This window comes from Gallinula chloropus (assembly GCF_964237585.1).
Source record: "Gallinula chloropus genome assembly, chromosome: 21".
Lineage (NCBI taxonomy): Eukaryota > Metazoa > Chordata > Aves > Gruiformes > Rallidae > Gallinula > Gallinula chloropus.
Genome location: NC_140106.1, coordinates 2,680,060 through 2,707,549, shown reverse-complemented (window position 1 = coordinate 2,707,549; position 27,490 = coordinate 2,680,060). Strand labels below are relative to the sequence as shown.

At 50.8% G+C, this 27,490-nt stretch overlaps 1 protein-coding gene across 1 annotated transcript; it reads left to right on the top strand.

Moving 5' to 3' along the window:
- Positions 1-3,340: 3,340 nt before the first annotated feature.
- Positions 3,341-20,198, top strand: LOC311199739 (tubulin polyglutamylase TTLL13-like; the record flags this gene model as incomplete). Its single annotated transcript, XM_084273873.1, has 11 exons — positions 3,341-3,360; positions 4,311-4,351; positions 4,611-4,729; positions 5,110-5,240; positions 5,838-5,994; positions 6,271-6,426; positions 6,595-6,680; positions 6,822-7,047; positions 7,509-7,693; positions 8,422-8,610; positions 20,039-20,198. 11 exons carry the CDS (start codon positions 3,341-3,343, stop codon positions 20,196-20,198), a joined length of 1,470 nt encoding a protein of 489 aa, XP_084129999.1.
- Positions 20,199-27,490: the final 7,292 nt, after the last annotated feature.

Below are 27,490 nucleotides of genomic sequence, written 5' to 3'. Positions count from 1 at the left end.
CAGAGCTGTTCTGCTTCAGAAGGGCGACCTGGGTTAAGTCAAGTACCAGGCGAGCTACTGTAGCCTAAGCGGGACTGGAGGGTGTCCCTGACTGTTCCCTGGACACCCTCTCCAACAGCAGGGAGTGCCCTGAACCCAAGGCCTTCTTGACCTGTAAGAGCATCTCAAATCCCGAGAGCTGCTCCACACCCCCAGTCCTGCGGGCTGTGGGGTCTGAGTGGCCGACCGACTTCATCGGAAAGTGTGTGGTACGGCTGGGGCTGGTGTTGGGTCCAGGGATGAGGTTGGGGCTGGGGCTGGCTGCTGGCAGTGCTTGCTGGGAGCTGGAGTGTGAATTAGCTCCTTGTTTTGGCAGGTGAAGCACTCTCCCAGCTTTGCCTGGACCGTGAGGTGAAGGATGCTCTTCTCCGCGATACCTTCAGCCTGATAAACGTGCCTGCCTGTGACAGAAGGAAGGTGCTGCAGGAAGACAAGCAGCGCGTAAAGTAACGGCTCCTGCACAACCATCAGACTCGCCGTGCATCCAGGTACCGCTCTTCCCCATCGTGCCACAGGTCCCAGTGAGAAAAGATCTCCCCACGGCTTCAAATGTAAGCTCACGGAGGCTGTGGCACTCTAAGGCCTTGGAGGAGAAATCTCCCAAGCCATTGGCATCCTGCAAGGAAGCACCAGGGCTGGTCTCTGGGCACGAGGAGACTTGTGGCGCTGGGTGCTCTGGGTCCTGTGCATCAAGGTCCATCCCCATCGAGCCCACTGCCCGGGCTTTTCCTGCTGCGGGGGAGAGCGGGTGGTGGGTGGGCAGGAACCCCACTTGTAATTTGGATCAGAGTCAAGGGGTAACTGAGTCTGCGCAAGACAGAAGGTTACTTGCGGTGACAAAGAGGAGCCATCCGACTTCATCCCCATGACCCTCAACGACCACCACCAAACAGCAGTGCGCAGGCGCAGTGGGGAGGAGTTGATGGAAATCACTTCTTGGAACTCATTTTAATAGGAAGCGGGACAGGTTATGAATATGTACAATTGTATGAGTTAACCGAATGATTTTTGAATAAGGATATGGTATAAAAGTGCTACAAACTCTGACCAAAGGTGTGTCTTCTTTGTTAGGTACCAGCTCTTGCAAGAATGTATAATAAATCACTGTTTCACTAACGTGTGTACCTCAAGTCCTTTCTTTAGGACCATTGGCATTTCTAACACTCAGACACCCCTCACAACATTTGTCTTCCAGTCCCCTCAGCAGCCTCTTGCCCCTCCTTGCCCAAATGAAGCTTTGGTCCATATTAGAGGGCCTGGGGATCTACAAGGAGGCTTAAAGCTGGAAAAGAGGGCATTGGGCCCCACACAGGAGAGTCTGGACCCTCAAAAGCAGGGGTTTGGCCTTCAGAACAGGACTTTAAATGCCGACAGTGGAGCTCTAGGAATGGAAAATGTGGCTTTCCACCCCAAAACCAGGTTTGGAGCCCTGAAGAGATGCTTTGCAGCCTAAACCAGGCTCTTTGGAGTCTGAAAACAAGGCTTTGAGCATGAAACAAATGAGGCCTTTTTCCCTGAATGAGGAGTCTGCACCCTAAAACCAGGCTTTGGGCACCCACAACTCTGTGCTGAATCTTCTAAACTGGGCAATGATTCCTAAAAGCAACACGTTGGAGCCAGAGAAGGAGTCTCTGTACTCTCACGTGGAGGTGGTGGTGGGGCCTTCAAAAGCAGGCTCGAGGCCTTCAAAGGGATGGTCTGGGCTCCTAAGGAGGGGAGTCCTGTCACCTTAAAAGTGCAGCTTGGAACTTTTCCATGAGGCCTTGGACCCCCAAAATGAGTCTTTTAGACCTCAAAGAGAGACCTGGGCAGACCAGAGAGCTGGGCAATCACCAGCCGTGAGGCCATGGGAGCAGGTCCAAGGCTGGGCCTTTCTGGGCGACGAGGGCAGAGAGCAGCCCTTGGGAGAGGCCTGCAGAAGGGCCCTGGGTGACAGCCTGCATCCCTCTGGGGTGGTTTGACAGGCAAGAAGGACCTGTGGCCCTCCAAACAGGGGACACAACTCCACGTGCAGCCAAGTGCTTGTGTCCCACAGGGCAACCGGTGCTGAATGGCACCCTGCAGGACCCAGCACCGCAGCCATGGCAGGGCCTCGGCAGCCTCCTGTCTCCACAGGCACCTGGCTGCAGCTTCAGGAGCCTGGTCCCACACCGCCAGCTGCACCTCGCAGCGGGACAGATGGACAACCGATCCCAGCTCCTCTGAGAGCCGGAGCATCTGCAGCAGCCATCGTCATCATCCTGAAACGCTGCCTGGCAGCCGCAGAGCACCAGGGGTGGACCTGCTCCCACCAGATCGGGAACCCTGGTACCCTGTGACGTCTCTTTTCTTGGCTTTGCAGAGATTGTGGCTGCCTGGGAGGCCGTGTCTCTAACTGGACACGTAATTGCCCTGTAATCTTGGGGCAGCTGGAGCTGGACAGGGTGGGCTGGTATCCCGGGGACCCTAGCCCTGTGGCGTTCAGTGCTCCTGAGAGCTGGGCCCGAGGAGCGATCGCTCCCTCAGCACCACGGCAGCTCCCTGGGAGAACCCTGTGTGCCCAGAGCAGCTTCTTAGCCAAGCAGCAGAGAAACAACGTCCAGGTCCATTCTGAGAACGGGCTTGCCCCCCCCATTTTCTACCCTTCCCTGTGGTCAGAGTGGGGAGAACAAGCAGAGGGATCAGGGTTACCCTGGGGTCATGCCAAGAAGAATTCCTGGGAGTCAGCCCAGGGGACGATCCCTGTGTTAAAAACCCCAGGATCTCCTCTAGCCAAGGGAGGTGTGAGGGTGCTGAAGAAAGACAAACCAGAGAAGTGTCTTTTGCAAAGCTTCCCCCTGTGGCACAGAGGAGATGTTTGTGGTGCACAGACCCATCTTCCAGCTGGCCAGGACTAGTTCTGGCTGGGGGGGCTCGAGTGCCCCACAGAGATTATCCCTGGGAGGAGAAGGCAGCAGCCAGACTCAACTTCATTGTTCAGCAGCCATTTCCCACTCCTTGGAAAGGGCTGAGAGAAGCAAGGCATTGCCTCCAGACGTTGGGGACACCTGAGAGCCGCAATCTTGCACCCAAATTTGGCCTTCAGTGGCAGGGATTCTTTTCGTTCTCCATGCAGATGATGTCAAGGTTGAGCTACTTTAGGAGGGGCCATTAGTCATTGGGAAGGTGCGGGACAGGGTGGTGATGTCACCCTGCCGTGGTATGTAGTGCTGTGCAGCAGCAGCAGCAGAAGCATTATTCAGGCAGGAAGGGCCACAGCCCCCACCTGCCTCTTTATCCTTCTGCTGGTGGCCCTGCGACCCCAGGGGCTCGGGGCTGCTCCATGCCGATCCCGGGAATTAGGTATGTGGCAGGCGAGGGCAGCAGCCAGTCCTGGCAGCAGAACCCACTGCCCCTCTGGGTGACAGTGGGGCTGAGCTCGTGGTGGGGTCGGGCTGGGAGAGCCGTGGGGCTGGGTCAGGCTGGGTGAGCCATGGTCAACTCCACAGGCAGGAGGTGGCAGACGCCCCGTGGGGAGGCACAGGGTTCGTGGCTGCTGTTACCCTGGGCAAGGAGCTTGCCTTGGGATGGGCAAGCAGGGATGCTGTTGCTCCTCCATGCAAATGATATCAAGGTTGAGCTGCTTCAGTAGGGACCACTGGTCATTGCCATGGTGTGGGACAGGGTGGTGATGTTTGCAGCTGCTGCCACGGGTATTTTCCAGGCAACTGACGGGGCTGGGAGCCATGAGAAACCTTTGTCCCTAGAGCTGTCCCTGTGTCCCCCTGCCCTGGGGCAGCTTCCTTCGGGCCTGTGTGCCTGAGCTGAAGTAGCACTGCAGGGGCCAGGAATAGCCCAGGGGAGCACTTCTCCAAGCCCTGGGCTTGTCACAGCCCTGTCCCCAGGGCCATGGCTCTCAGGCTGCCCAGCTGAGTGCCGGCTTTCAGCCTCAGAGACGGCCGTCCTCAGGAGATGTCCTGTCAGGAAAGCATGAGCCTTCCACAACTAGCCCTGCTGTGCTCCCCTTGGGTGAACCCCAGTCCCCATGGAACAGGCTGGAACAGCCAACAGCCCCATGGAGCAGATGGGGCAGCACCAGGGATGGGAAAAAGAGGTGCTCGCTCTTTCCCCTGAGCCGGGAATCCCATTGAGCCTGAGCGTGACACGGCCAAGGAGAGGCTGCTGCTCAGGGCATCTCTGCCACATCACCTCATGGCTTGCTGAGCCACTCTTGGCTCTGAGGCAGAATTGCCCCTTAGCCCAGTGTCCAGGTCCCTGCTGAGCGGCTGCTCTCTTGTCTAATTCCATTCCAGTGTTCCCTCCATCAACCTGACCAGCTGCAAGTATGAGAGTGGTAAGCCCTGGGACCCTGAGGCATGTGGACTCAGGGGGCTGAGAGCTCCCGGAATACTGGCAGCCATGGTCTGGGCTGTGTTTAGCTGCATAAAGCTTTTCGGTCACCTCCTGAAGGTCTCTGCCGGTACTTTGCATCTGTAGTTGGAAGCACAGGCTGAAGTGTTTTGACCACCCCCATGTCCCTGGTTACACTGGGGGTTTAGCATTCCCGGGGCCCCTCTGCCTGGCCCCTTTGTCACCTGCTCTCTTTGGTCCAGTGCGGCGGGCAGCACAGTGCTGCGGGCTTAGAGAAGCGGGAGAAACCGAGGAGTGGACGGTGTGTTGGGCAGACACCTCAGTCTCTCTGGAGCACATCGTGAAAATGAAATGGTTTCAGGTAAGTACCCCCCTGTCAAGAGCTGCAGGAGGAGCTCAGTAAGGGGTGGGGGGGGAGGGAGGCAGAATACGCGGGGGACGTAATGGAACAGCGTGTCGCATCAGGAAACAGAAGCGTCCAAAGGATCACCCATGGCCCTTGTCTGCTTGGGTTCCAGAGGATGCACGCTCACGAGCCTTTGCTTCTGCTGCGCCACTGGTACGGTGCCATCAGTGACACTGCTGGAGAATAACCCCTCAGCAGGCGGTCAAGGCCACCGCTTTAAAGCCCAGCTTCCTATTCTACCCGCTGGTTTCCATGTGCGCCGGCTGTCCTCGGCTCTGGGGGAGGATCCCTGCTGTCCCTTTGCTGACTCTCTTTTCCCTCTGCACCTCTTTCAGAAAATCAACCACTTCCCAGGCATGATGGAGATCTGCCGGAAGGACTTGTTAGCGTGCAACCTGAACCGCATGCTCAAGCTCTTCCCTGAGGAGTACAAGATATTCCCCCGCACTTGGTGCCTGCCAGCTGAGTGAGTGATGGGCATTAAAGCAGCTGAGAGCAGGGATAGGAAATGAGGCTGTGGGAACGTCTCTGTGGTGGGCTGGGGGGGCCTCTCTCAGACTTGGGATCCCTCCCTGTGACTGAGCGGTGTGTCGGCACACGTCTCTGGCTTCAGACCGTGTGCCTTGCAGGCAGAGTGCAGAGGGGCTAAAGCTGGGGAGGGGCACCCACCCGGAATGCCAAAGGGCAGTGGGCGAGGGAGGAGTGTGAATCGGCTTTTGGCTGGAAGGTGTCTCTGCAGCTTGGAGCGAGCAGGAGAGGCGGCAGTGGCGGGGCGGCGTGGCAGGCTCTCGTCTCCCAGGGGCTGGGGCAGTGCCCATTGCTTGCCCGGGAAGGGCACGGGACAGGGGCACGAGGCCTGCTCCATGGACCCACCCACCTCCCGCTCAGCAGGATTTTCCCCCTTGCTGACCGAAAGCATCTTTGCTGAAAGAGCATCTCTTTGCAGGCCTCTGACTGTTCTTGGGGCTCTTTCCTGGGGCCAGGAAAACCTGTCCTCTATTACGGGAGAGCTCTGGGGCTGGGAGGTTTTGCAGCTCTTAACAGTTCCCCCTTCCTTCCACAGCTATGGAGATTTCCAGGCTTACATACGCAAGTGGAAAATTGGAACGTTCATCTGCAAGCCTCAGAGTGGCTGCCAGGGAAAAGGCATCCTCATAACGAGAAACCCAAAGGAGATCAAACAGGACAAGCGCATGATCTGCCAGCAGTACATCTCTAAGGTAAGGGGGACGATCTCAAACTAGCGCTGGGGGTGTGCAACCTCACAGCTCCTCCAGCATCCCACATCCTCCTTGAGTCCTCTGGACCTGCCAGGGGCATGGAGGTGGCTGCAGCTCAGCAAAGGCCTGTCGAAAGCTTGCCTTTCTCCTCGCTGCTGAGGTGCCGGGGAGCAGCACAAGCAGTGAGACAGGGCAGCCAGCCTCGTGCAGGGCAGCCAGCAGCCGCCTCGCAGCCTTTGCTTTTCTCACGCTCCCTCTGCCTTTTATATCTCACAGCCTTTCCTCATTGATGGCTTCAAATTTGACTTTCGTGTTTATGTGCTGGTCACATCTTGTGACCCACTGAGGATTTTTATTTACAAGGAGGGTCTGGCCCGCTTTGCCACCGTGAAGTACATCAACCCCTGCAGCACCAGGAACCCAGTAGAAAAGGCAAGTCTGGTGGCTTTCATGGCATGCAGCTTGCTTCTTTCCCATTCTTTGCACACTCTGTACCCCTGCCTCCTCCTCCCAGAAGGTGTTTCAGGGTGTCTGTGAGCTGTTTGTGTTGGTGCCGTGTGGCTCACTGTAAATGAAAGTCTCTCTCGTTTCCTCTCTCAGGATGACATCTGCATGCATTTAACCAATTATGCCATCAACAAATGCAGTGAAAACTTTGTCTGGGATGACGTGAAGGGCAGCAAGAGGTATGGTCTTGTGTGGATGATGCAGAGCCTGGGGAACGACCTGCAGGAAGGCTGCCTTTGGGAGCCCTGTTTGCCAGGGCCTTTCTCAGGGCGATCGTGGTCTCACAGGGCAGCTCTTAGTGTCTTCTGTCCTGCACACAGGAAAATGTCCACCCTGTTTGCCTGGATGACAGAAAAGAACTTCGACACGGCCAAGCTCAGGGAAGATATTGAAGATCTTATTATCAAGACGCTGATCTCAGCTCAGCCCATTGTGAAGCACCAGTACCGCAGTTGCTTTCCTCAGCACGTGACTGGCAGTGCCTGCTTTCAGATCCTGGGCTTTGATGTTCTACTGGACAGAAATTTGAAGCCGTGGCTGCTCGAGGTGAGGGGGGAATCTCCTGCTGGGCTGAAGCAAGTCTGGAAGCAGTGGAAAGCAGATAGCTGGCTGGTCGAGGGGAGACTGTGCAACGAGGGGAGGTGGGCTGAACAGAGCTGACCTGCTTCAAAAGGGCCACCTGGGTCCCAAAATCAACAAGCTGTGAAGTCAAGTACCAGGCAAGCTGCTGTAGGCTAAGCAGGACTGGAGGGTGTCCCTGTCCGTTCCCTGGTCACCCTCTCCAAGAGCAGGGAGTGCCCTGAACCCAAGGCTGCCTTGACCTGTAAGAGCATCCCGAATCCCGACAGCTGCTCCACACCCCCAGTCCTGCGGGCTGTGGGGTCTGAGCGGCCGGCCAACTTCATCAGAAAGTGTGCGGTAGGACTGGGTCTGGGGCTGGGGCTGGGGCTGGCTGCTGGCAGCGCTTGCTGGGAGCTGGGGTGTGAATTAGCTCCTTGTTTTGGCAGGTGAACCACTCTCCCAGCTTCACCACAGACTCTCGCCTGGACCGCGAGGTGAAGGACGCGCTTCTCCGCGATACCATCAGCCTGATAAACGTGCCTGCCTGTGACAGAAGGAAGGTGCTGGAGGAAGAAAAGCAGCGCGTAAAGAAACGGCTCCTGCACAGCCATCAGACTCGCCGTGCATCCAGGTACCGCTCTTCCCCATCGTGCCTCAGGTCCCAGTGAGAAAAGATCTCCCCAAGGCTTCAAACGTAAGCTCCCGGAAGCTGTGACACTCTATGGCCTCGGAGGACAAATCTCCCAAACCTTTGGCATCCTGCAAGGAAGCGCCAGGGCTTGTCTCTGGGCACGAGGAGACTTGAGGCGCTGGGTGCTCTGGGACCTGTGCATCAAGGTCCATCCCCATCGAGCCCACTGCCCGGCCTTTTCCTGCTGCAGGGAGCAGGGGGTGGTGGGTGGGCAGGAACCCCTCCAGCTCCCATTTCAATTAGGACACCCAAGAGAATTCCAGGCTGGAGCTGCTGAGCATGTTAACTCCGTACTCAGCCTCTGCCCCTGCAGCCTCAGCTGCTCCAAGCTCCCCGCTGGCTGGCAAAGAAAGCTCCTGACAGCGTGCGGGGTAGCAGGAATGCCTCGAGTAGGGGCTTCTAAAGGAAATTCTCTGCTCCTTGGATTAGCTGGAGGAAAAGGCTGAGGGGCAGCATGGCATACGCGTGGGCAGCAGGGGAGAGAGCTGGAAGTGCTTCCCCAGCCCACTCTGGGGGTAGGTGGAGCACAGATCACGTTGGTTCCCTGCACGCACGTAAAAGGGGCTACCAGATGGGGAAAGAAGCTTGCCAGGCCCTTCTCCCTCACCGTGGCAGCACCTGGAGCCTCCTGTCCCAACTCCCTGCCTGTGCTTTCTCCCGGTTTGCAGACGTCAGGAGCTGGAGAGCAACCAGGCTGCCTGGCTGGCGGAGGCAGAGCAGTACGAGAACTCGCACCTGGGCGGTTTCCGGCGCATTTACCCGGCGTGTGGGACAGAGAAGTACGAGCCGTTCTTCAACCAGAGCATCTCCCTCTTCCGGGAAACCGCCTCATCCAAAGCAAGGGAGGAGTGTGCCAGGTACGCTGCCCTTGTGGAGAACCCACTCCTCACAGGGCTGGCACAAAGACCCCTGGCTTCTGAGGTCTTCTTGGGAGCAGCTCTGCTGCTCAACAGATGCACCTAAGCTGGTGAGCGCTGGAAGGGAAGGAGTCTGCAGGAGTGCATCCTCTGGAGAGGCAGACGCCCTTTTCCATTGACTTCTGGGCCTGTGCTGTGGCACATTGCTTGTTTTTCATGGGATTCATTTTCCTCCCTCTTTGCTGGGGGTTGTTTGGGGGTTTTTCTCTCCCCTTTTAAAAATTGCTTTTTGCTTATGAAACTGTTTTTCTCTCATCCCATGAGCTTCTTTCTCTTTTTTACCCTTTGAATCCTCCCCCCATCACACCAGGGGACAGTTAGTGAGCTGCTGCCTGGTGCTTAGTTGCCAGCTGAGGTTAAAACCATGACATTAAAACCATGACACCTGGACGGGCTTGTTTTTTTTTTCCCTCCGCACTTTCCAGCCCAATCTACCTCCCAACAAACTCTTCACCTTCCCCTTCTTTCTCCCCAGCAGAGGGCAGTCTGCGCAGTGCCCAAGGCAGAGCTCTGGTCCCTCCCCAGAGAGCCTCTGAAGGGCACAGAAGCTCCTGGGTGGCCGACAGGGCCATTCAGCGAACAGAGACTGGGGCATCCATGGAACAAGGAAAATCAGATCCATGGCAGTACAGTGTGCTGTGTGAATCGGCTTTTGGGTGGAAGGTCTTAACAGTCCCCGCTTCCTCCCACAGCTATGGAGATTTCCAATACTACAGACATAAGAGGAAAACCAGAATGTTCATCTGCAGCCTCACAGTGGCTGCCAGGGAAAAGGCATCTTCATAACACGTAACCCAAAGGAGATCAAACACGACAAGCGTATGATCTGTCAGCAGTACATCTCTACGGTAACGGGGACGATCTCAAACTAGAGGTGGGGGTGTGCAACCTCGCAGCTCCTCCAGCATCCCACATCCTCCTTGTGTCCTTTCCCTGCACCTTCCTGGACCTGCCAGGGGCACAGAGGTGGCCGCAGCTCAGCAAAGGCCTGGCGAAAGCTTGCCTTTCTCCTCGCTGCTGAGGTGCCGGGGGGTGGCACAAGCAGTGAGACAGAGCAGCCAGCCTCGTGCAGGGCAGCCAGCAGCCGCCTCGCAGCCTTTGCTTTTCTCACGTCCCTCATGCCTTGTGCTCTCACAGCCTTTCCTCATTGATGGCTTCAAATTTGACCTTCGCATTTATGTGCTGGTCACCTCTTGTGACCCACTGAGGATTTTTATCTACAAGGAGGGTCTGGCCCGCTTTGCCACCAAAGGGTACGTCGACCCCAGCAGCACCAGGAACCCAGTAGGAAAGGCAAGTCTGGTGGCTTTCATGGCATGCAGCTTGCTTCTTTCTCATTCTTTGCACCCTGTGTACCTTTTCCGCCTTCTCTCAGAAGGTATTTCAGGTGTGTCTATGAGCTGTTTGTGTTGGTGTACTGTAGCTCATTGTAAATGAAAGTCTCTCACGTTTCCTCATTTGTCCTCTGTTACGGGCGAGCTTAGGGGATGGGGGTTTTTGCAGCTCTGAACAGCCCCCTCTTCCTCCCACAGCTATGGAGATTTCCAATACTACAGACACAAGAGGAAAACCAGAATGTTCATCTGCAGCCTCACGGTGGCTGCCAGGGAAAAGGCATCTTCATAACACGAAATCCAAAGGAGATCAAACACGACAAACAAACGAACGGTGCAATTATTCAAGAAGGGAACAGTTTAAACTGACCTTGTGTCTATAACTCAGCAATCTGCACCAAAGTGAAGAACAGACTGCAAGGAAGACTATGAGCCTTTCTCCAGAAGACCCCAAAAGGCCACCACCACATAGCAGCGTCCCTGCGCCAGAGCGAGGAGACTGATGGTGATGATTTCTCAGCTCTGCTTTGAATAACCCAGCCTCTTCTCAGAATTCTTATGTGTATGTGTGACTGGGTGTAATAAATACCTGACTGATTGTTGACAACTGGTCTGAGTGGGAGAACATTTTTAGCTCATGTCAGCTGAAGCAACTGATTTGTGGAAATCTGAAGAGTGTAAAAAAATCAGTAATATATGGGAGGAGGACTTTAGAGAACTCTCAATCAGGTGCAAGAATAAGTCTTTGCCCATTTATACAGGTTTATACAGGTTTATACAGGCATTTTATTTGAACTTATTTGAATTTACATTCAGTTTAGGTACATCCATTGCAAGGAAAACACTCCTTTAGAACTCGCCCAAGGTGGGCAAAAACAGGGGGGAGGGATATTGAAAAAGAGCGCCCTGGGGTGTATTTTGGCCCATTGGAAAGATATTGTAGGGTCAGGAGGAACAGAAGACGGGAAGACCCTGATTAACTATTGCAATCAGTGGTGGCATCTGTATAAATCAGAACATTGGGTAAAATGTCCTCTTGGGCCACATTCAGCCGCGCTGCGAGCGCTGCTTCCCGTAGGAGGCTGGTCCCATGCCCTGAACATAGTATCATACAATCACAGAATTGAAGGGGTTGGAAGGGACCTCGAGAGATCATCAGGTCCAACCCCCCTGCCAAAGCAGCTCCCTAGGACATATCACTCAGATAGGCGTCCAGACGAGTCTTGAATACCTCCAGTGAAGGAGACTCCACCACCTCCCTGGGCAGCCTGTCCCAGGGCTCCCTCACCCTCACTGTGAAAAAGTTTTTCCGCATGTTGGTTCGGAACTTTCTATGTTCCAACTTGCAGCCATTGCCTCTTGTCCTGTCCCCACAGACCACTGAAAAGGGGCTGGCCATTTCCCCCTGCATCCCCTGCTTCAGATAATTATAAACTTTAATTAGGTCCTCCCTTAGTCTTCTCTTCTCAAGGCTGAACAGCCCCAACTTACTCAGCCTTTCCTCATAGGGGAGATGCTCCAGGCCCTTAATCATCTTCTTAGCCCTTCTTTGGACTCTCTCCAGGAGATCCCTATACCAAGGAGCCCAGACCTGGACACAAAACTCCAGGTGGGGCCTGACCAGGGCAGAGTAGAGGGGGAGGATCACCTCCTTTGATCTGCTGGCTATACTCCTCTGGATGCAACCCAGGATCCCATTGGATCTCTCAGCCCCCAGGGCACACTGCCAGCTCATGGCCAACCTGTCATCAACCAGGACCCCCAGGTCCTTCTCCATTGAGCTCTTCTCCAGCAGGTCATCCCCCAGCCTGTGCTGATACAAACGGTTGTTCCTTATCCTGGACCTCCCCTACTTCAACCAGAGGGAAATTCTTCATTTCCCAAACACTCCTACTTTCATCCAGTCTGTGAGTTGCAGGGGGCCTTTGAAGTGAAGACCGAAGCAAAGGCGGCATTCAGTTGCCGCCTTGATTTTAACCCACAAGCACTCGATGGATGGTTCATCCTTCCCCAGGTGGAGCTCAATACATTCTAGGTGCTCTCTCACATAAAGAGCAACTCCTCCACCTCGCCTCCCTAGCCTGTCTTTCCTAAAAAGCACATAGCCATCCATGACAGCGTGCCAGTCGTCCAGGTTGTCGCACCACGTCTCTGTGATTGCAATGAGATCGTGGCCCTGCGACCGCACAAAGATCTCTAATTCTTCTTGCTTGTTCCCCATGCTACGTGCATTTGTATAACGGCATTTTAGTGGGGCAGCAGATGTAGGTATCCTCAACAGCCCACAGCGAGATTTCTGACAGGGGACTGGCAAAAGTGGCTCCACTGAGGAGTACTCAGGGCAATCCACAGAATTTTCTCTACTCTCATGTGGAAAAACTTCCCCAAGTCCACCACTGTGCTGTTGGTATTTACCTTTTTCCACCATCAACTCCCGTTGTGACTCCTGAAGCACTTGCCTAACCCCAGCAGCCTTCTTAATATCCCCTTCCTAACTAGTTTAAAGCTCGATAGATGAGCCCTGCCATCTCCTGGGCAAGGATCTGCTTTCCTTTATAGGACAGGTGAGCCCTATCAGCAGTCATCATGCCAGGAGCAGAGTACACCGTCCCTTGGTAAAAAAAACAAAGTTCTTGTGCCGGCACCAGCCTTTCAGCCACACATTCAACTCATGGGTCCTCGTGTCCTGCTCTGGGCCCCTCCTCCCACAAGTGGGGATAGACGAGAATATTATTTGGGCTCCCCCCCTCAACAAAGCGCCCCAGATGCCAGAATTCCCTTTTGACAGCTCGAAGGCTACACTTTGTGATTGCGTTCCTGCCTGCTTGAACTATCAGTATGGATAATAGTCAGTGGATCTTACCAGCCCTGGTAGCTTTCTGGTAATGTCCCTGACCCAGGCTCCAGGTAGGCTGCACACCTCCCTGCGTGTAGGGTCTGGTCTACATATAGGGCCTTCTGTCTCTCTGAGAAGGGAATCCCCTACTACAACTACCTTTCTCTCTTGCCTAACAGAGGCAGTCTCGAGGCGTGCGGATGGTCACCTCACTCTAGGCTTCCGCTTCCTCTGAGGCAGAGGGGCTCCATTCATCTCCTCACATACCTCCTCCTCAACTGCCATGATGTTGGTATGACATGAGTGCGGAGAGAGATCGCTGCTGCAGCAGGTTTGCTGAGGGGAAGCTTGTGACCCCGTGGGGAACAAGGCTGGTGACATCTGGGCCTGAGAGATTGCACCCCATGGAAGGGACCCACACTGGGGCAGTGGGGGAAGATCTGAAGCCTCCTGGGAAAGGACTCTCCCTGTTGGAGAAGTTCACTGAGGATTCATGGGGTATTCTGTAGAAAAACTGGTGTTGAAGAGAGAGTGACAGAAATATGTTGAAAATCACAGATGGCATGTGCTGCATGGATCTGTCTGACCAGACCAAACACAAAAGATAGAAGAAGGAAAGGGATTTTTTTGGGCTAGACAGCTTGTTTCATGGGTGGGGAATTCATGCTGGATATTGTCAATGGTCAAAACAGGATTATTGATTTTTATAATTGTAGTGGCTGTCTGCCTGCTGTGTTTGTTGAGCTTTCAGCAAAGGGCCCTGCAGAAATGGCTGTGGGCAGTTTTGTGCTACAAACACAAGAATGGGGTTGGGGAAGGCAGCAGGTCTGTCAGCAACCTGACTCTGAGCTCTGAAGGGATTGGCCTGGACAATATCCCTGCTGCTCCCTTCAGATAGCAAAGTCACTCAAGCTGAAAGCTGTGTAACCAGTTCAGGAACATGGCGACCAGGAGGCCAGGGTGTGCAGACCAGGCCCAGCCGAGGAGGAGGCAGGGTGGCCAAGCAATGGAAAAAGGGAAAACCAGCCCTTCAGCCCTTTTTCAGGCAGTTTGCTGACATTTTCTATAAAAATCCCTGTGCCCTTGCAATAGCAAAGCCTTCTGGAGTGTAATAAACCTTGTATAATCAATTTGTTAATCAAACCGGTGGGCAGTTAAACTATGTTAACCCTTGTAACTAAGCTGTTATCCCCTTGCTACAGAAAAACTGACTAACAAGGACATAAATCAGCTCAGACTGATCAGAACACTGCAAGCTTGCAAGACCCTCACATTCCAGGCGAAAGTTGAAAAGTACATTGTGAAGACGACTCATGGCCTTCTCCCAAGGACCACCAGAGCCCCTCACTCACAATTCCTGGAAGGATCTGTGCAAGTGCAAAGGACTGATAAGCTAATGGACATGTGAAGCCAGAGTAGGTGGCTTTAGGTAATAAAACCACCTTAGGTAATGTGGCTTTCTGTATTTTCTGTCATACCCAACAAAATAAGGTAGAAATTGCAGTAAAGTGTTGGATGGCTTTACACGAGTCAAGACTGTTCATAGTGATCCTGCTTCCTGCTTCTCTCCCTGTCAGAAAAGTGATGCTTGAACCTTGCACCACAGCCTTTGTTTCCAGTGACTTGAAGTACAGTGAGATCTAAACCAGGGAATGGGGGGAGCTGTGCACCTCTTCAAGGCTGGAAATAATAATCAGTGGCAACTGGCAGCCTGGAAGAGATGCACAGCTTGTAACAGTGCCTGCGTGGCTGAAACCGTGCTGCCAGGCAGCACCCCCACTAACATGGCTGCCAGGCAGCACCCCCACTAACATGGCTGCCAGAGCCCCTGGCTCGGGCTTTGCTGCTGCTCCTCGGGCTCTCACAGCTCCCCTCCCACCAGCACAAGGTGTCTCCTTTCCCGGGCGGCTCTTCCATTCCCCACAGGAGGGGGGAGTTTCTCCCCGGCAGCCTCTCCTCACCCCCGGCACCCCCTCTCCCTGCAGCCCCGCTCCCCCGCCCAGCCGGGGCTTTTGGTATCTGCCACAGCCTGGGCAGCAAGTCCCTGCCGGAGCCATCTGGCCTCGTGTGGAGTTGGCAGGCCCAGAGCTTCAGGCCCTCAGTCCCCAGTAAGTCCACCCCTCTTTTCCACCCCCTTTTCTTTGTGCTGGTAAATTCTTGTGCAGATTGGGCAGTGTGCCACCTGTCTGGAGGGTCTGAGCAAAGCATTTCCCTGCTCCCAGCAGATGGTGAGTTTGTTTCCCCAGTGCAGCTCTGAGCTGAGCTCTGACAGAGCAGCAGGCGCTTTCCTTACAGCCTGGTCACCCTTGAGTAAGATTTGAATCCTTTGTTAGAGTAAGGATGGCATGGGTGGGAGTGGGACAGTGATGCCCTCTGTTTTGGAGAGGAAGCATCGGAAATGCCTTTGTCACTTGCACTTTACTTTGTGGTGCTTTGGGATGCGATGAGACAACATTGATTAGTGCTCGTTGCAGTAGCAATTGTCTCCTGCCCAGCAGGACAGACACAGCCTCTCTTAGCAGTCCTGCCTTATACCAGCTGGTCAGCTGGCAGCCAAATGTGATTGGAACTTCATGTTTTGTCCCACCACTGAACACCGTCCGTCTGCCCTGTGATTCTGTGAGGGGTCAGGCTTTATTCCTGGGATGGTGCCCATGTTTGCCCAGCAGCCCTGTTTCAGAGGGAAGGAGAAGATGCAGGCAAGGGCAGCTCTGTACCCTTTTCTTTTGGTAGGGTAATATTTTTCATGAATGCGAGTTACTAAAGAGGGATTTCTAATTAATAAATAATATCATACTTTATAATTAATATATTTATAATTAATCAGTCTATTTTTAAATGAAAGGAGAAAATAGCCACTCTTGGTTAGTTACATAGAAAGTTCCCATTACCTATGGATTCCTGGGAGCTGCTGCCCCATACCTTTCAATTCACTTCCACTTTTAGCTGCCAACAACAGAAACCATTGTTCCATGCTATTTCTCAGTTTCTCTTAACAGAGGAAAAGGCATAAGACATGTAAAGGTGATGTTACTGAGAAAAGGCTGGGGTTTTGTTTGCAAGTAGAACTGCAGAGAAACGGTGTCGATGCTGGTTCCTCTTCTTATTGCCTGATTTTAAAAAATGTAATCTCAGATTGTCAGCGTTGATTTTTTGCAGCTTGTGTGTTTCTCATTCATTCAGTTTTACCTTCAGCATTTAATAATGTACCTCCAAGCCTCATCTCTCAGTAGGTTGTAAAGGAGAAAAGACATTACAGAAACATCACCTGAATATCTTGTTGCATGCTGTATAACCAAATATTATAGGTTCCCCATTGATTTTTAGTCTTTATCTGTTCTTGCTTGTAGTGTTTTGGTTGCTGGCTGATGTTATGTTTTTGTGTTTGTGTTGGGGAAAAAAGGTCCCTTGAGAGTGGGATGTTTGTGCTGTGACCTTCTGCCTCAGGGATTCGTAGCGCCGTTAAAGGATGCTGTTAGCACAGCACATGTGTCACTGCAGCTCTGGGAACTTGATTCAGATGCAGCTTCTGCGGTGTGAAAAGCAGTTTCATTGAATGGTGGGTTTGACTTTTGGAGTTGCAGCAGGTACTTTGCATCTGCTAACTGACAGTCCTTTAACTTTGATGCAGTTTTGCTGTACCCACTGTTGCCTCTTTTTTCACTGGTCCTGCACAGGATACAGTCTGAATAGAGAAATGCTGCTCCAGGAGTGGGGACTCATTTGAACCCACTCCCACATTTTGAGGGTATGAACATACTGTTGCTATTAAGCATGGGGGGGGGGGGAAGTTTGTTAGCAAGGAGGGATGCAAGGGAGCTGGGGCTTTGCTGTGCTCTTCTCTGAGATCTGCAGGAGCCCTTAGTTTCTAATGAACAGTGCTTCCACTTCCATGTCCTTCCCCCTCTGTGCAAAAACCAGGTGTTACATTCTTCTGCTAAAAGCATAAATTGTGTGTAATTTCATTGGGGGTGTGTGGGTGTGGTGTGGGTGTGTTTGGGGTTTTGGTTAATTTTAAAGAAATGTGATTCCTGTCATGTCCTTCTGTCTTGAAGTGCACACAGAATGTGACCTCACTGAAGTGGACAGGGAAAACGTTTGGAGCTGATAACCTGTGATGTCAGGGAAAGAAAAAATGCAGGAAAGGGTTTTCCTGAAGTTATTGCAGAAAGCTTTCTTTGGGCAGGTGAAAGCTCAGCTGGTTCCAGCCTTTGTCTCTTGGCAGCCTTGCAGGTTCTCTAACCAGGATTTGTTATTTAAGATTATTAAACAACTCCTGGGGTTGTGCAGATAGAGATAAAGATGGTCTGAGAGACAAGGAAGGGCTTTGCTACTTTCTGGCTATGGAGGATTTTCAAGGTCACCTCCTACTTGAGTTAATGCAACCTGGGAGCAAAAATAGGTCTTCCCATTTGTGGAAAAGTTCTCCTTAGTTCCTCCCCATTTTCTACCACTGATGGTTAGTTAGTAAAGGTCTGTTCTGAAACCCCAGTAGTGCTGCAGTAGCTTTGAAAGTGTCTGTCCTGGAATGGGCCAGGGGCAGGTACACTTGTTACAATCCTGTAAATTGAGCACATTTTCCCTTCATCCTTTTGTCAGCAAATGAAGGAGGTTGAAGTTCAGCTGCAGGGTAGCAATTTAGGGTTGTGGGCAAGATCCTAAAAGGACTACAAAAGTACTTAAAGTTGTTTTATTCTTTCAAGTTGGCACTAGGCTAAGGGGAAATTTGATGAAGGGAATTTGAAGCCTTGAACAATAAAGCTGCAGCCTACCAAATAGGAAGTTAGGAAGAAAGGGGGGAATAAAAGGAGATCTAGACTAGACTGACATGGCAGCCAGTGCCCAGAACTCACAGTGAGATCATGATTTTAGATTTCTTTCTCGCTATTTGACAACATTTGATTTGACCTCAGGTCCCTTATGTTTCAAAGCCTGCCTTGCAGGGTGCATTTGAGCAGCGTCCTTGCCTGCAGAGTTAGTGTTAGACACCTGTGCAGCACTGCTTGCAGTAAGTCATGCTGTAGCTCAAGGCACAGTACTCCTGTCACTGAACTTCCAGCCTCCCTGTGACCTTTCAGAGAGAGAGCTGTGACAGTGTGTGCAAGGAGGAGAGTGCAGACATGCCCTTGAATTGGGACAGTGTGTTTAAGCTCCAGACATTCTGCCTTGGGCTTTAGGATAAACTTAGTTTGCGTTCATCTGATTCCCTGTGAGTGGAAATCCTGACACTCTTGTTTGGAGTTCTCCAACTTCTCCAACCTGAGTCCTTGCCCATGGGGTTTCAGCTCTTCCCCAGCTGCCCCAGCGTGGGTCACTGCTATGGGGTGCAGTCAGCAATCACAGAATATTTATCAGGCCCAGACTACTCCAGCCTGGTCCTCCACTGGGTCACAAACCCCCCCGTCAGCAAACCTGCTCCAGCGTGGATCTCTCTCTTCCTCACTCATCTCTGTGTCTCTGTCTCTCCCCATGGGCTGCAAGTGCTGCCAGGGGTTTGCTCCAGCCTGGGTCACAGCAGCTCCTGTCTGTCTTCCCCTGCTCCAGCGTGGGGCCTCTCCAGGGGCTGCAGGTGGGGTCTGGGCCTTGTCCATGGGCTGTGGGGGGACACCCGCTCCACCATGGGTTTCTCCAGGGGCTCAGGGGCATCTTTCTCCCTGGCACCTGGGTTGCCTCCTCCCCACCCCACACTGCCCTTGGTCCCTGCACAGATACTTACATCTTCTCACTTCTTCTCTGGGGGTACAAAGCAGCTACTTGTGGGTATTTTCCTTCCCACTGTGATTCCCAGAGGCATTGTGAGCGTGGCTGATGGGCTCAGCCTTGGTCAGCCGGCTGGTGTTTGCTCTGTGGAGCCTGCAGAGAGCTTCTGGCTGCTTCTTGCTGTAGCCCCCTCCTACAGCCCCCCTTCTCCACCTGAACCCAGCCACACAAAACTACAACAGGCACTAATGAACTTTGCTATAAAATGAACGATGCCTCAGTTCACTTCTCTGATATCCAAAGAGCTCCCAGTCAGTGAGCTCAGGTACTTTATTCGATCGGGGAAGAACAAACACCAGATGTGTTTAGAATGTATTTCCTTTCCAGTCTTCAAATTCCCTTCTTGCCAAGTGTTGTTTCTGCAGGAGGAATGGAGTGGCTTGAACCGTAGGATCCCTGTGGGAGCTGTGGCTGATGCCTCTTCCTGTCACCTCCCCACCATGAGGAATCCTATAGTACCAGTGCCACATCTGCCCCTGGAAAAGGGACACAAGGGTGTCAAGGCGGCGGGAAATGTCATGCACCGAGGGAGACGACTTCGTCCCCTCGCCGTACCAGATGGCACAGAGCCCCCTCTAAGAAGGGGAAGCGTTTGCCTGATGCTGGAAGGTGCCTGTACGTAGTGTGAGTGCAGGTTCAGGGCATTTCTCAAAGACAGACAGCTTGTAGCTACCAAAATAGAGAGCTGCCACCCATGTCTGTATCTGCTGCAGCACTTGTGGAGGAAAAAAGGGCCTTGAAAAACTGCACCAGAGGAACTCTAGCTTAAAGCCTCCCTTTCTATGATTTTAGTCAACCTGCCCCCACCTCTGGCCCTAGCTGGTGCCAGGACTTCAGAGGGGTGTCTGAAACACTTGGAGTGTATGAAAAGGTCACCTGGTACGCTGTTCCTCCAGCCAGTTTTGGCTCCTGTAAAGGCTTTTCTGCTCAAGATATTTCTGTGCCCTTCTGCATGTTAGAAAACATGTTCCAAGTTCAGCAGGTCGAGGTCTGTTTGAAAAGACAACCTCAAGTACCTGGTGTGGTTACATGGTCATTGTGTTCAGCTTCTCTCAGAGCTGGAAGGTGAATGAATGCACTTTCTGTGTCTCTCCTGCCTCAGAATGCCGGAGGATTTCCCCAGTCCCTGCTCTGCAGCAACGCACGTGTTACCATGGTCTTCCTAGGGAAAGGCATCTGTTTATCCCGCAGTGCTGCTGGTGACAGAGGTGAAATCGCAGTCTGTCAGCAGCACTGTGGAGGAGAGAACCTGTGTGTCTACCAAGGCAACGTGTGTGGGGAGGAGGTGGACTTTTGCCACCCGATTAATAGAGCCGAGAGCCAAAGTACCTGACCTCAGAGGGCTGGCTGCTTTGGTGGGGATGGGATGTGATGATGGCAAGAGGCTGAAAGCACAGCATAACCTGTTTCTGTAACCCTTTCCTCTCTGTGTTTGCAGAAAGCTCCCAGTTCATCTCCAAGAGGCACCGTGGTTTCCCATTCAGTGTCACCTTCCTCCTCAATGGGATTTGGGTGGACCGGTTGAGCACGTGCTGCGAGTACAGACATCGGAAGAGCTGCAGAGTGGGAGGCAGAAGTGGATCCTTCACGTTCCTTAAGGTGGAGGGAGCATCTCCTTGCTACAGGTACAGAGACAAATGCATGTTGCTTGCTCCCCAGGGCTTTGTGTCCTGCTTCTTAGCGAGTTTATCCCTCATTTCCTCTTCTTGAATGTTCCCAGCACCCCAGAGCTCTCTAGAGCCTCATCTGTCCCTTGAAACATGCAGAACTGAGCTGATCATAGAATCATAGGATCATAGAATCATAGAATCACAGGCAGGGACACCAACCTCCAGGCCTGGATCTGCCCTAGGTGCCCATCCAACCTGGCCTTGAACTCCTCCAGGGATGGGGAATCTACTACTTCTCTGGGCAGCCTGTTCCAGCACCTCACCACTCTTTCTGTAAAACACTTCCCCTAATATCTAATCTAAACCTTCCCTCCTTTAGCTTTAGTCCATTCCCCCTTGTCCTGCCATTATCTGCTCTTTTAAGTTGAATCCCCTCCTGCTTATAAGCTCCCTTCAGGTACTGGAAGGCTGCAATGAGGTCCCCCCGCAGCCAGTGCCTACAGTGTCTTCCCAGGAAATGGGAGGATTTCTAGAGTGACTGAGGGACAATCAAGGCAATCAATCCTTCCATAATAGCAGAGGGAAAGAAAAGGAGCTCAGTGTAGCTTGACATTAGCAACACTGGAGGAACTGCATCGATGTCTGAGGAGCACTTGCAGATTTTAGGGTGCTTCTCCCAGCCAGTGCTTCTCAGTAATTGTGATGTCTGAATGGCAGTGCCAAGGCAGACATGGACATGGTGTTACTGCTGGTGACAAGCTGAACAGCTCTGTGTGCTGGCTTCCCTACCATTGCTCCACATTGTTTTGCCTGTTTTTCCTTGATGTGGTAATTTGTGCCCCATTGTCAATCAACATGGTCAAAGCCTGTTCAGTTGGGCCTGACTTGCTTAAGTTCCAGCCCCATGTCCTCAGTCAGGATTTAACCCCTTATCTCATTGTCCAGGGTCATCTGTATATAGCAGAGCTATGTACTCAAATTGAACCCTTATTTGAGAACAGTATTCCCCCTTATTGTATGTGCTATCCTAAATTCCCTACACAGGATCTCTGATGAGTCAGCCTGAGTCCTCTCAGTCAGTAAAGAATACAATAACATTTTTCAGTTTGCAAAAGCAACATTTCTTACCATTTTCCACAATTTCCCCTTCTTTTCTTTATACTCACTGTTGTCTTTTGCATATTTTCAAAGTCCTGTTTCATATGAAGCTTCTAACCTGGCCAGCATTGCTTCACATTCTTTTTCCTGAGATTCTCAATTATCTGTTTCTTGTTCCTCTAGGAGAAGCATATTATAAGGCAGTGGTCCCAGGGGCATCTTCTTAGTTATTGCAGTTTCTGTTAATCTCTTTCTAAGACCCCTAACACAAGGGATTCTACAACACCCTATGGCCACTAAAATTCCTGTTACCTCTATCAGGGAAGTGAAAACTGGTATCACCATTCCCTTCCATTTTCCAAACCAGGATTCCTACCACCCAGGAAGAGAAGTAGCTATTCCTGTATTTTCTGCTAGTTCATCAGCCAAAGTGGTAAGGCCTTGTAAAGCTCTGCTAATCGTTCCATCAGGAGCAGTAGCATTTGGTATAAATGTACAACACTGTCCCCCTAACATGACACATACTCCTCCTTTCTCTGCTAACATCATATCTATGTTGGAGAAGGAAGACACGGACACCAAGTGGTTCGTCAGGCTGTCTCAAACTTTAATCACACAAGCATAGCTTAAATATAGTAGTTAATTAGCTCATTGAATCCTGAATTAGCTCATTGACCACTGAATCCTCCATATTTCCCCCGTTTTCTTTTTGGGCTAATAGCGTCTGATTGAAAGCTGCCGATACAATTTTTTGCATCATGTTCTGCAGACACATACAGAGACATGGTAAGAGTAAGGTAAAGGTTAGTAGTAGTATTCCTATCAGAATGGCTGCCTTTACTATGGATAGCAGCCAGGGTTCCAGTCCCAGTGATCGTAACCATCCATCAAGTCCTAAACCAGAATCCACTTGTAAGTTGTTAGTTAACCTCTGTAGTTCATTAGTTTGGGAATGTATGGATCGCGAATGATCAGAGAGGTTCATCCAACACATGCCTTCAAACTCCTCCTTGGGTTGAGGCAGTGCGTACCTCTGTCTTCAAGGTCAGTATGTTTGAGAATGTAATTACCAAATACCTCTCAGCATGAGTAATTTTCCTGTCTTATGGGAATTCAAGGATATTGTCTTCTGTGAGGAGAGCCAGGCCGCCGGCAGGCCCACTGTCCTCCTTGCCAATTTTTCCTTTTAGCATCTGTGTCACAAAAACTGCTTTTTGAGGTCTCTGCAAGGGCCCTTTGCAGAAAGGTCAATGAACCCGACAGTAAATGTAAGACAAATACCATAATTACCAAATCCAATAATCCAAATTTGACCATCAACAATATCCATCCTGAAATTCTCCAGTCATGAAACCAATTGTAAGTGCCTTGATACCTTTGTTGTTGCATTTGTTTGTTTTGCCAATCAGGAGTGTCAGGAGTGCAGATAACATCAGCCTCATGTTTTCCTGCAGGTACTGATTGCAATCTGTGACCTTAGGCTGTTCAGAAATGACTATTTCCCTAATTTTCATTTAGCACAAATACATGTATTTTTTCAAAGACTGTCAGATCATTCAAATTATCTCGCAGCAAAGTTCATCGTCCACTGTGGTTGCACTTGGAACACTTGACTTCAGTCACTGGGATCAGGATCTTGTCCTGGTTCATGCAAGCTCGAGTTCTTCTGGATCCACGGCTTTATGCACTTGGGTCCTGTATCTGTAATGACACAGGCAGATCTCCTTCCCAACTTAGTACCTGTAACTTCGTTCTTAATAACACTTGACATTGACTTTTCTCTCCCCTTTTCCCCCCCCTTTTTTTTTTTTTCTTTTCCTTTTTTTTTTTTGTTTTTTTTTTTTGTTTTTTGCAAACCTTCTTTTAAACCTCCTGCATGGTTCACTATTGGAGGTACCAAACTGTTCTGTGAGAGACATAACTAGGTCAAAACATAAAGAGCTTTGTGAGAGTTTGATTCATATATTTTACCATGGTTTTGCCTGAAGGCAAATGTGGTGTCCCTGTAACATAGGCGATGTTTGTGCCATATATTCTGAGCTGTTGTCCAGTTTGATTTCACGGGGTATTCAAGTGCTGCTATAGCAGAGCACACTTACTGGATTCCCCTGTTTGTGTAGTAGCTCACACTGCCAGAAAACACAGTAATCTCTAATCCTTTGCACTGTTAACTCATGAATCAAACTTTCAATGTCCAAACACATAATGGAAAATAAAACCCAATCCTTGAAAATCTTTGCATGTTCCACGAACTTGCGGAAGGCTTTATACACCTCGTAGTCAGTTACTCCTGTATTAAACGTTGCAATTGGGCAATTTTTTTTGTTTTGTTTTGTTTTGTTTTGTCCAAGTAAGTAGTTAGTAATCAGCCCAAACGTGGATTTTTTGTTTTCCAGGTTAAATTTATAAAGTAAGCTGCCCGGTTTCAATGATTGCTATCCAAAATCCCTTTGCTAAGTAGGCAGCCTTGCTCTCAGTGGACAAACGCATCTCTGAACCCATAGCACATACAAACAAACGCTGCAAAGCAAGTCATCAAACAAACCACATTGCAAGATGCAAGTTGTCACATTCAGTCCGTATGGGTGGGTGGGTGGGGGGTGGCGGGGGCAGTTCTCCCACTTCTACGGCAGTTCTGCCAAAGCACTCGGCTGCACAGCCTGGTGTCAGGGGTCTGGGCTGCTGCCCGCAGCGCCCTTCTCCTCTCCGTGCTGTGAACCACAGCGCGACCCCGACGGTCACCGGGGCCGAGCCCTGGGTGAGCACTAGGACCTGGCGGAACACCAGGACCTGCCGCACGGTCTCCCTTTTCCGTCCACCTCCCACCTCCCCACTATTCACTCTCTGCACCACCCGCTCATTCCCACGTAAACTTTTCCCCAGTAAGTTCTGCAACTGAGTAGGAATCCAAATACCCTGATGTAACCCTTTATCCCATTCTGACGGCATCTTACATGCCCAGGCTGTGACGAGCAGCCTCTGCAGAGTGTCTCGGGCGTCAGGAGACAGTGATGGATTGATGAGTTCGTCGGGAGGTGAGGGTGATGTGTCCATCTCCGTAGGGTTCTTGTCCCCATGGTTAGGTTCTTTGTCCATGGGGGCAACACTGCTCTGTGCCTTAGTTGGTGATTCTTCATGTAGGTAGATCTTATCTCAGTAATTTTCAGGTGGGTGGGTGGGCAGTTCTGCAAACCCTTTCCCAGCGGGGCATGCCATCGCCCACTCTGCTTTTTTCCAGCTTTTCAAGAACAGGCTGAAGTTGTCGATGCCAGTTAACATTTTCAACTGCGTCATGTGGTGCTTTAGGTGCAGTAAAAGTTAAAGGTAAACAGATATTAAAGGCAGTCAGTTGTACGTTTGTTTCCACATTTTTCCTTCCAAAGGTATAGTAGTGGGGGGGGGCGCAGGCCGTGGTGGCAGATTTACGCGCACTACTCGCTCCCCTTCCCGGTCAGTTCTGACAGATTTATCACTTTGTTCTGATAACACGGCATTCTTACTTGGCATAGTAACTGGGGTAGATGAAAGAGCACCCAGAAACAAAACCACATTCTTTATAGTAGATTTTTCCCTTTTTAAATCGGTTCTGTCGAATCCAGAACTGGTGCTAAAGCTGCAAAGGCTGAAGTAGCAGCTATGTTTTCTGTCTCTATTTTGGTTAAAGTCGTTTTACTTGATTTCCAGAGAGTTATTAAGGATTTAGTTTCTTTTGCCCGAACTGAGGGTTCGTCAAGGATTTGAGCTCCAATAGCTTCCCAAGTAGGTAAATCAAATGTGCTGTCAAGGCTTGTTATCAGTTTTCTTTCTTCGCTGCTCAAAAAGGAGGGGTTTCAAAGACTTCATAATTCTTAATCACTCTCTTAGACAGCAGATTGTAGAGGAATTGCCTCAAAAGCCCCTGATGTTTTAAAGGGTTCAGCTGTTACCAATAGTCCAGTTGGGGTGGTAGGTACATAATCACTTTCCAAGACTGACTTTCCGTCTTATCCCCTTTGATCTTCTAATTGAGCAGCTTTTGCTTGATATTGCTTTATGCAGTTAACTCGTGAACCGTGTGCAAGTTCTGAAAACACCCCTTAGCATACCCACAAGCCAATAACCCCGGTAATTCCTTTTTTAGATCTAACCCCTTAATATCCCATTTTCTTAAAGTATTTGCAAATAAATCATATGCCACTTGCCTATCCATCGTGTAATCCTCAGCGCGCGCCATTGCAGCTTCCAGGCTTCTGTGGCACGTATGGCCCAAAATTACCTTTGTAATCTTTGGGGGCGCACCCTGATTAAGTCGCCGTCCTGCCTGCTTACAGGACCCAGCTCGACTTCTTCGACCGTGGTGCCACGTCGCAGTATTCACGTCGGGGGATTGGGAGTTGACGAGAATCACGTCGGGGTCACCATTTTGTCGGAGAAGGAAGACACGGACACCAAGTGGTTCGTCAGGCTGTCTCAAACTTTAATCACACAAGCATAGCTTAAATATAGTAGTTAATTAGCTCATTGAATATTGCAAAGCCGAGCTCATCATTGGTCCAGCTAATCGATTGCAGTCCTGCCCTTGCTTACGTTCTATTACACATTTGCTTACATTCTGTTGCATTTTGTTATGAGAAAGACCTCTTTCTAAGACAACAGGACTGCCTGCAGCTGGTCCCAAGGGCACACTGACTTTGAACCAACCTTTACCCTACTTATGCCATCTCGAGCAGGTCTGTGCAGCTGTGTCCCTTCTCCAACAACCAAGTCTGCACTGAATCCTCCACATATCTAGGACCATCCGATTGTCCCATGTCATTCTGCTATTGGCATCCAGCTGTTCTGCTATTCCTTTAACAGCATCCCTCATGTGATTTATGGATCTCTGTTGATTATAATAGATATAATTGATCCAATGTACATTTTTATTCACTGTGACCCACCAAAAAAAAGAATGATTCAAAACCTGCAGCAATCTGATTCCTAGCCTTAAATTCCTCAGGAACCCCTCGAGGAACTCCAATTGAGTCTATATATATTCCTTGAGTCTATATTCTGTCGTCAAAGGAGGTTCCCAATATGCTGCTTTTGGCCCTGATCTTTTGTTCTCTAGAAACCTGTTATAGGGATCCCTTGAGCAGGGGAATGTGGTAAAGGCAAACAGGTAATCACATGAGAAAAGTTAAGCATATGAGCAAAACCTCATATCATTTTATAGATCAGACTGTCTGGTTCAGTGTGATTTATAATTGCAGAACCATCAACATGTTGCAAACAATCACACCTATTGAAATGAACAGACAGACAGACAAAAATAAGACCAGAAATTCAAAGCTGCCAGTCTGTGCTTCAGGTTTCAGTATTTCTTCAATTTCCTCCAGGTACGGTTCATATTTCAGACTTATACCCATGAGGTCTGCACCCTGTGTCTTCTCAGCTGTCCCTTTACTTTTTCTTACTGGAGCAGTCCTGTGATTAAAAGAGAAGAGAACTGCAGGAACATACATATGCTCGACAGTGAATTGGGTAGAAATCTGGTGTCATTCACCTTTTAGGAGATCATTTTTCTTCAATGTTCTTACCAGTGCACTACGGGCAATGGCAGAGGAGCGTTTGCATCCTTGGGGAAGTTGAAGGTATATTGTGCTCCCTCCCAAGTGAACACAGATTGATGTTTGTTTTGTCCTCCTGGAAGAGGAATTGTCCTATTCAGCTTGCATTTGGCCGACTGGTTCAGCAGAGCCAGCACCAGCGGCTGAGTGGCACCGTGTCACTGTTGTCTTTGATCCCTTCTGTGATCCTCTCCTTAGCAGCAGATGGTAAAGGATATTGATTATTCTGGAAGGAGGTGACTCAACAGCTTCCCTGGAACCTCACACAGCAGGGATCCAAAGCTCCACACTGTTCCATTAGGTAGTTTCCAGACTTTGCTGGGACATCAAATCTTAGTATATTGTTTCTGTATGGACCACTGACAACCTTTATCTTAGATACTGGGTTTTCCCCTGGAGAGCAAACACACACAGTACTAATTAGTCTGTTTCCAGGGGCTCCAGTTACTCCTCTTATATTTATTTTTGCCTGGGCAGCAGTCAGTCCTAACCTTATTTGAGTTCCTATATTAATGGTGAAATGCACAGGTCTGCGCCTGGGACCAGCGGTGAACAGAATATGTGGGTCAGTGTGCTGGTCAGGCCATTCTAAGG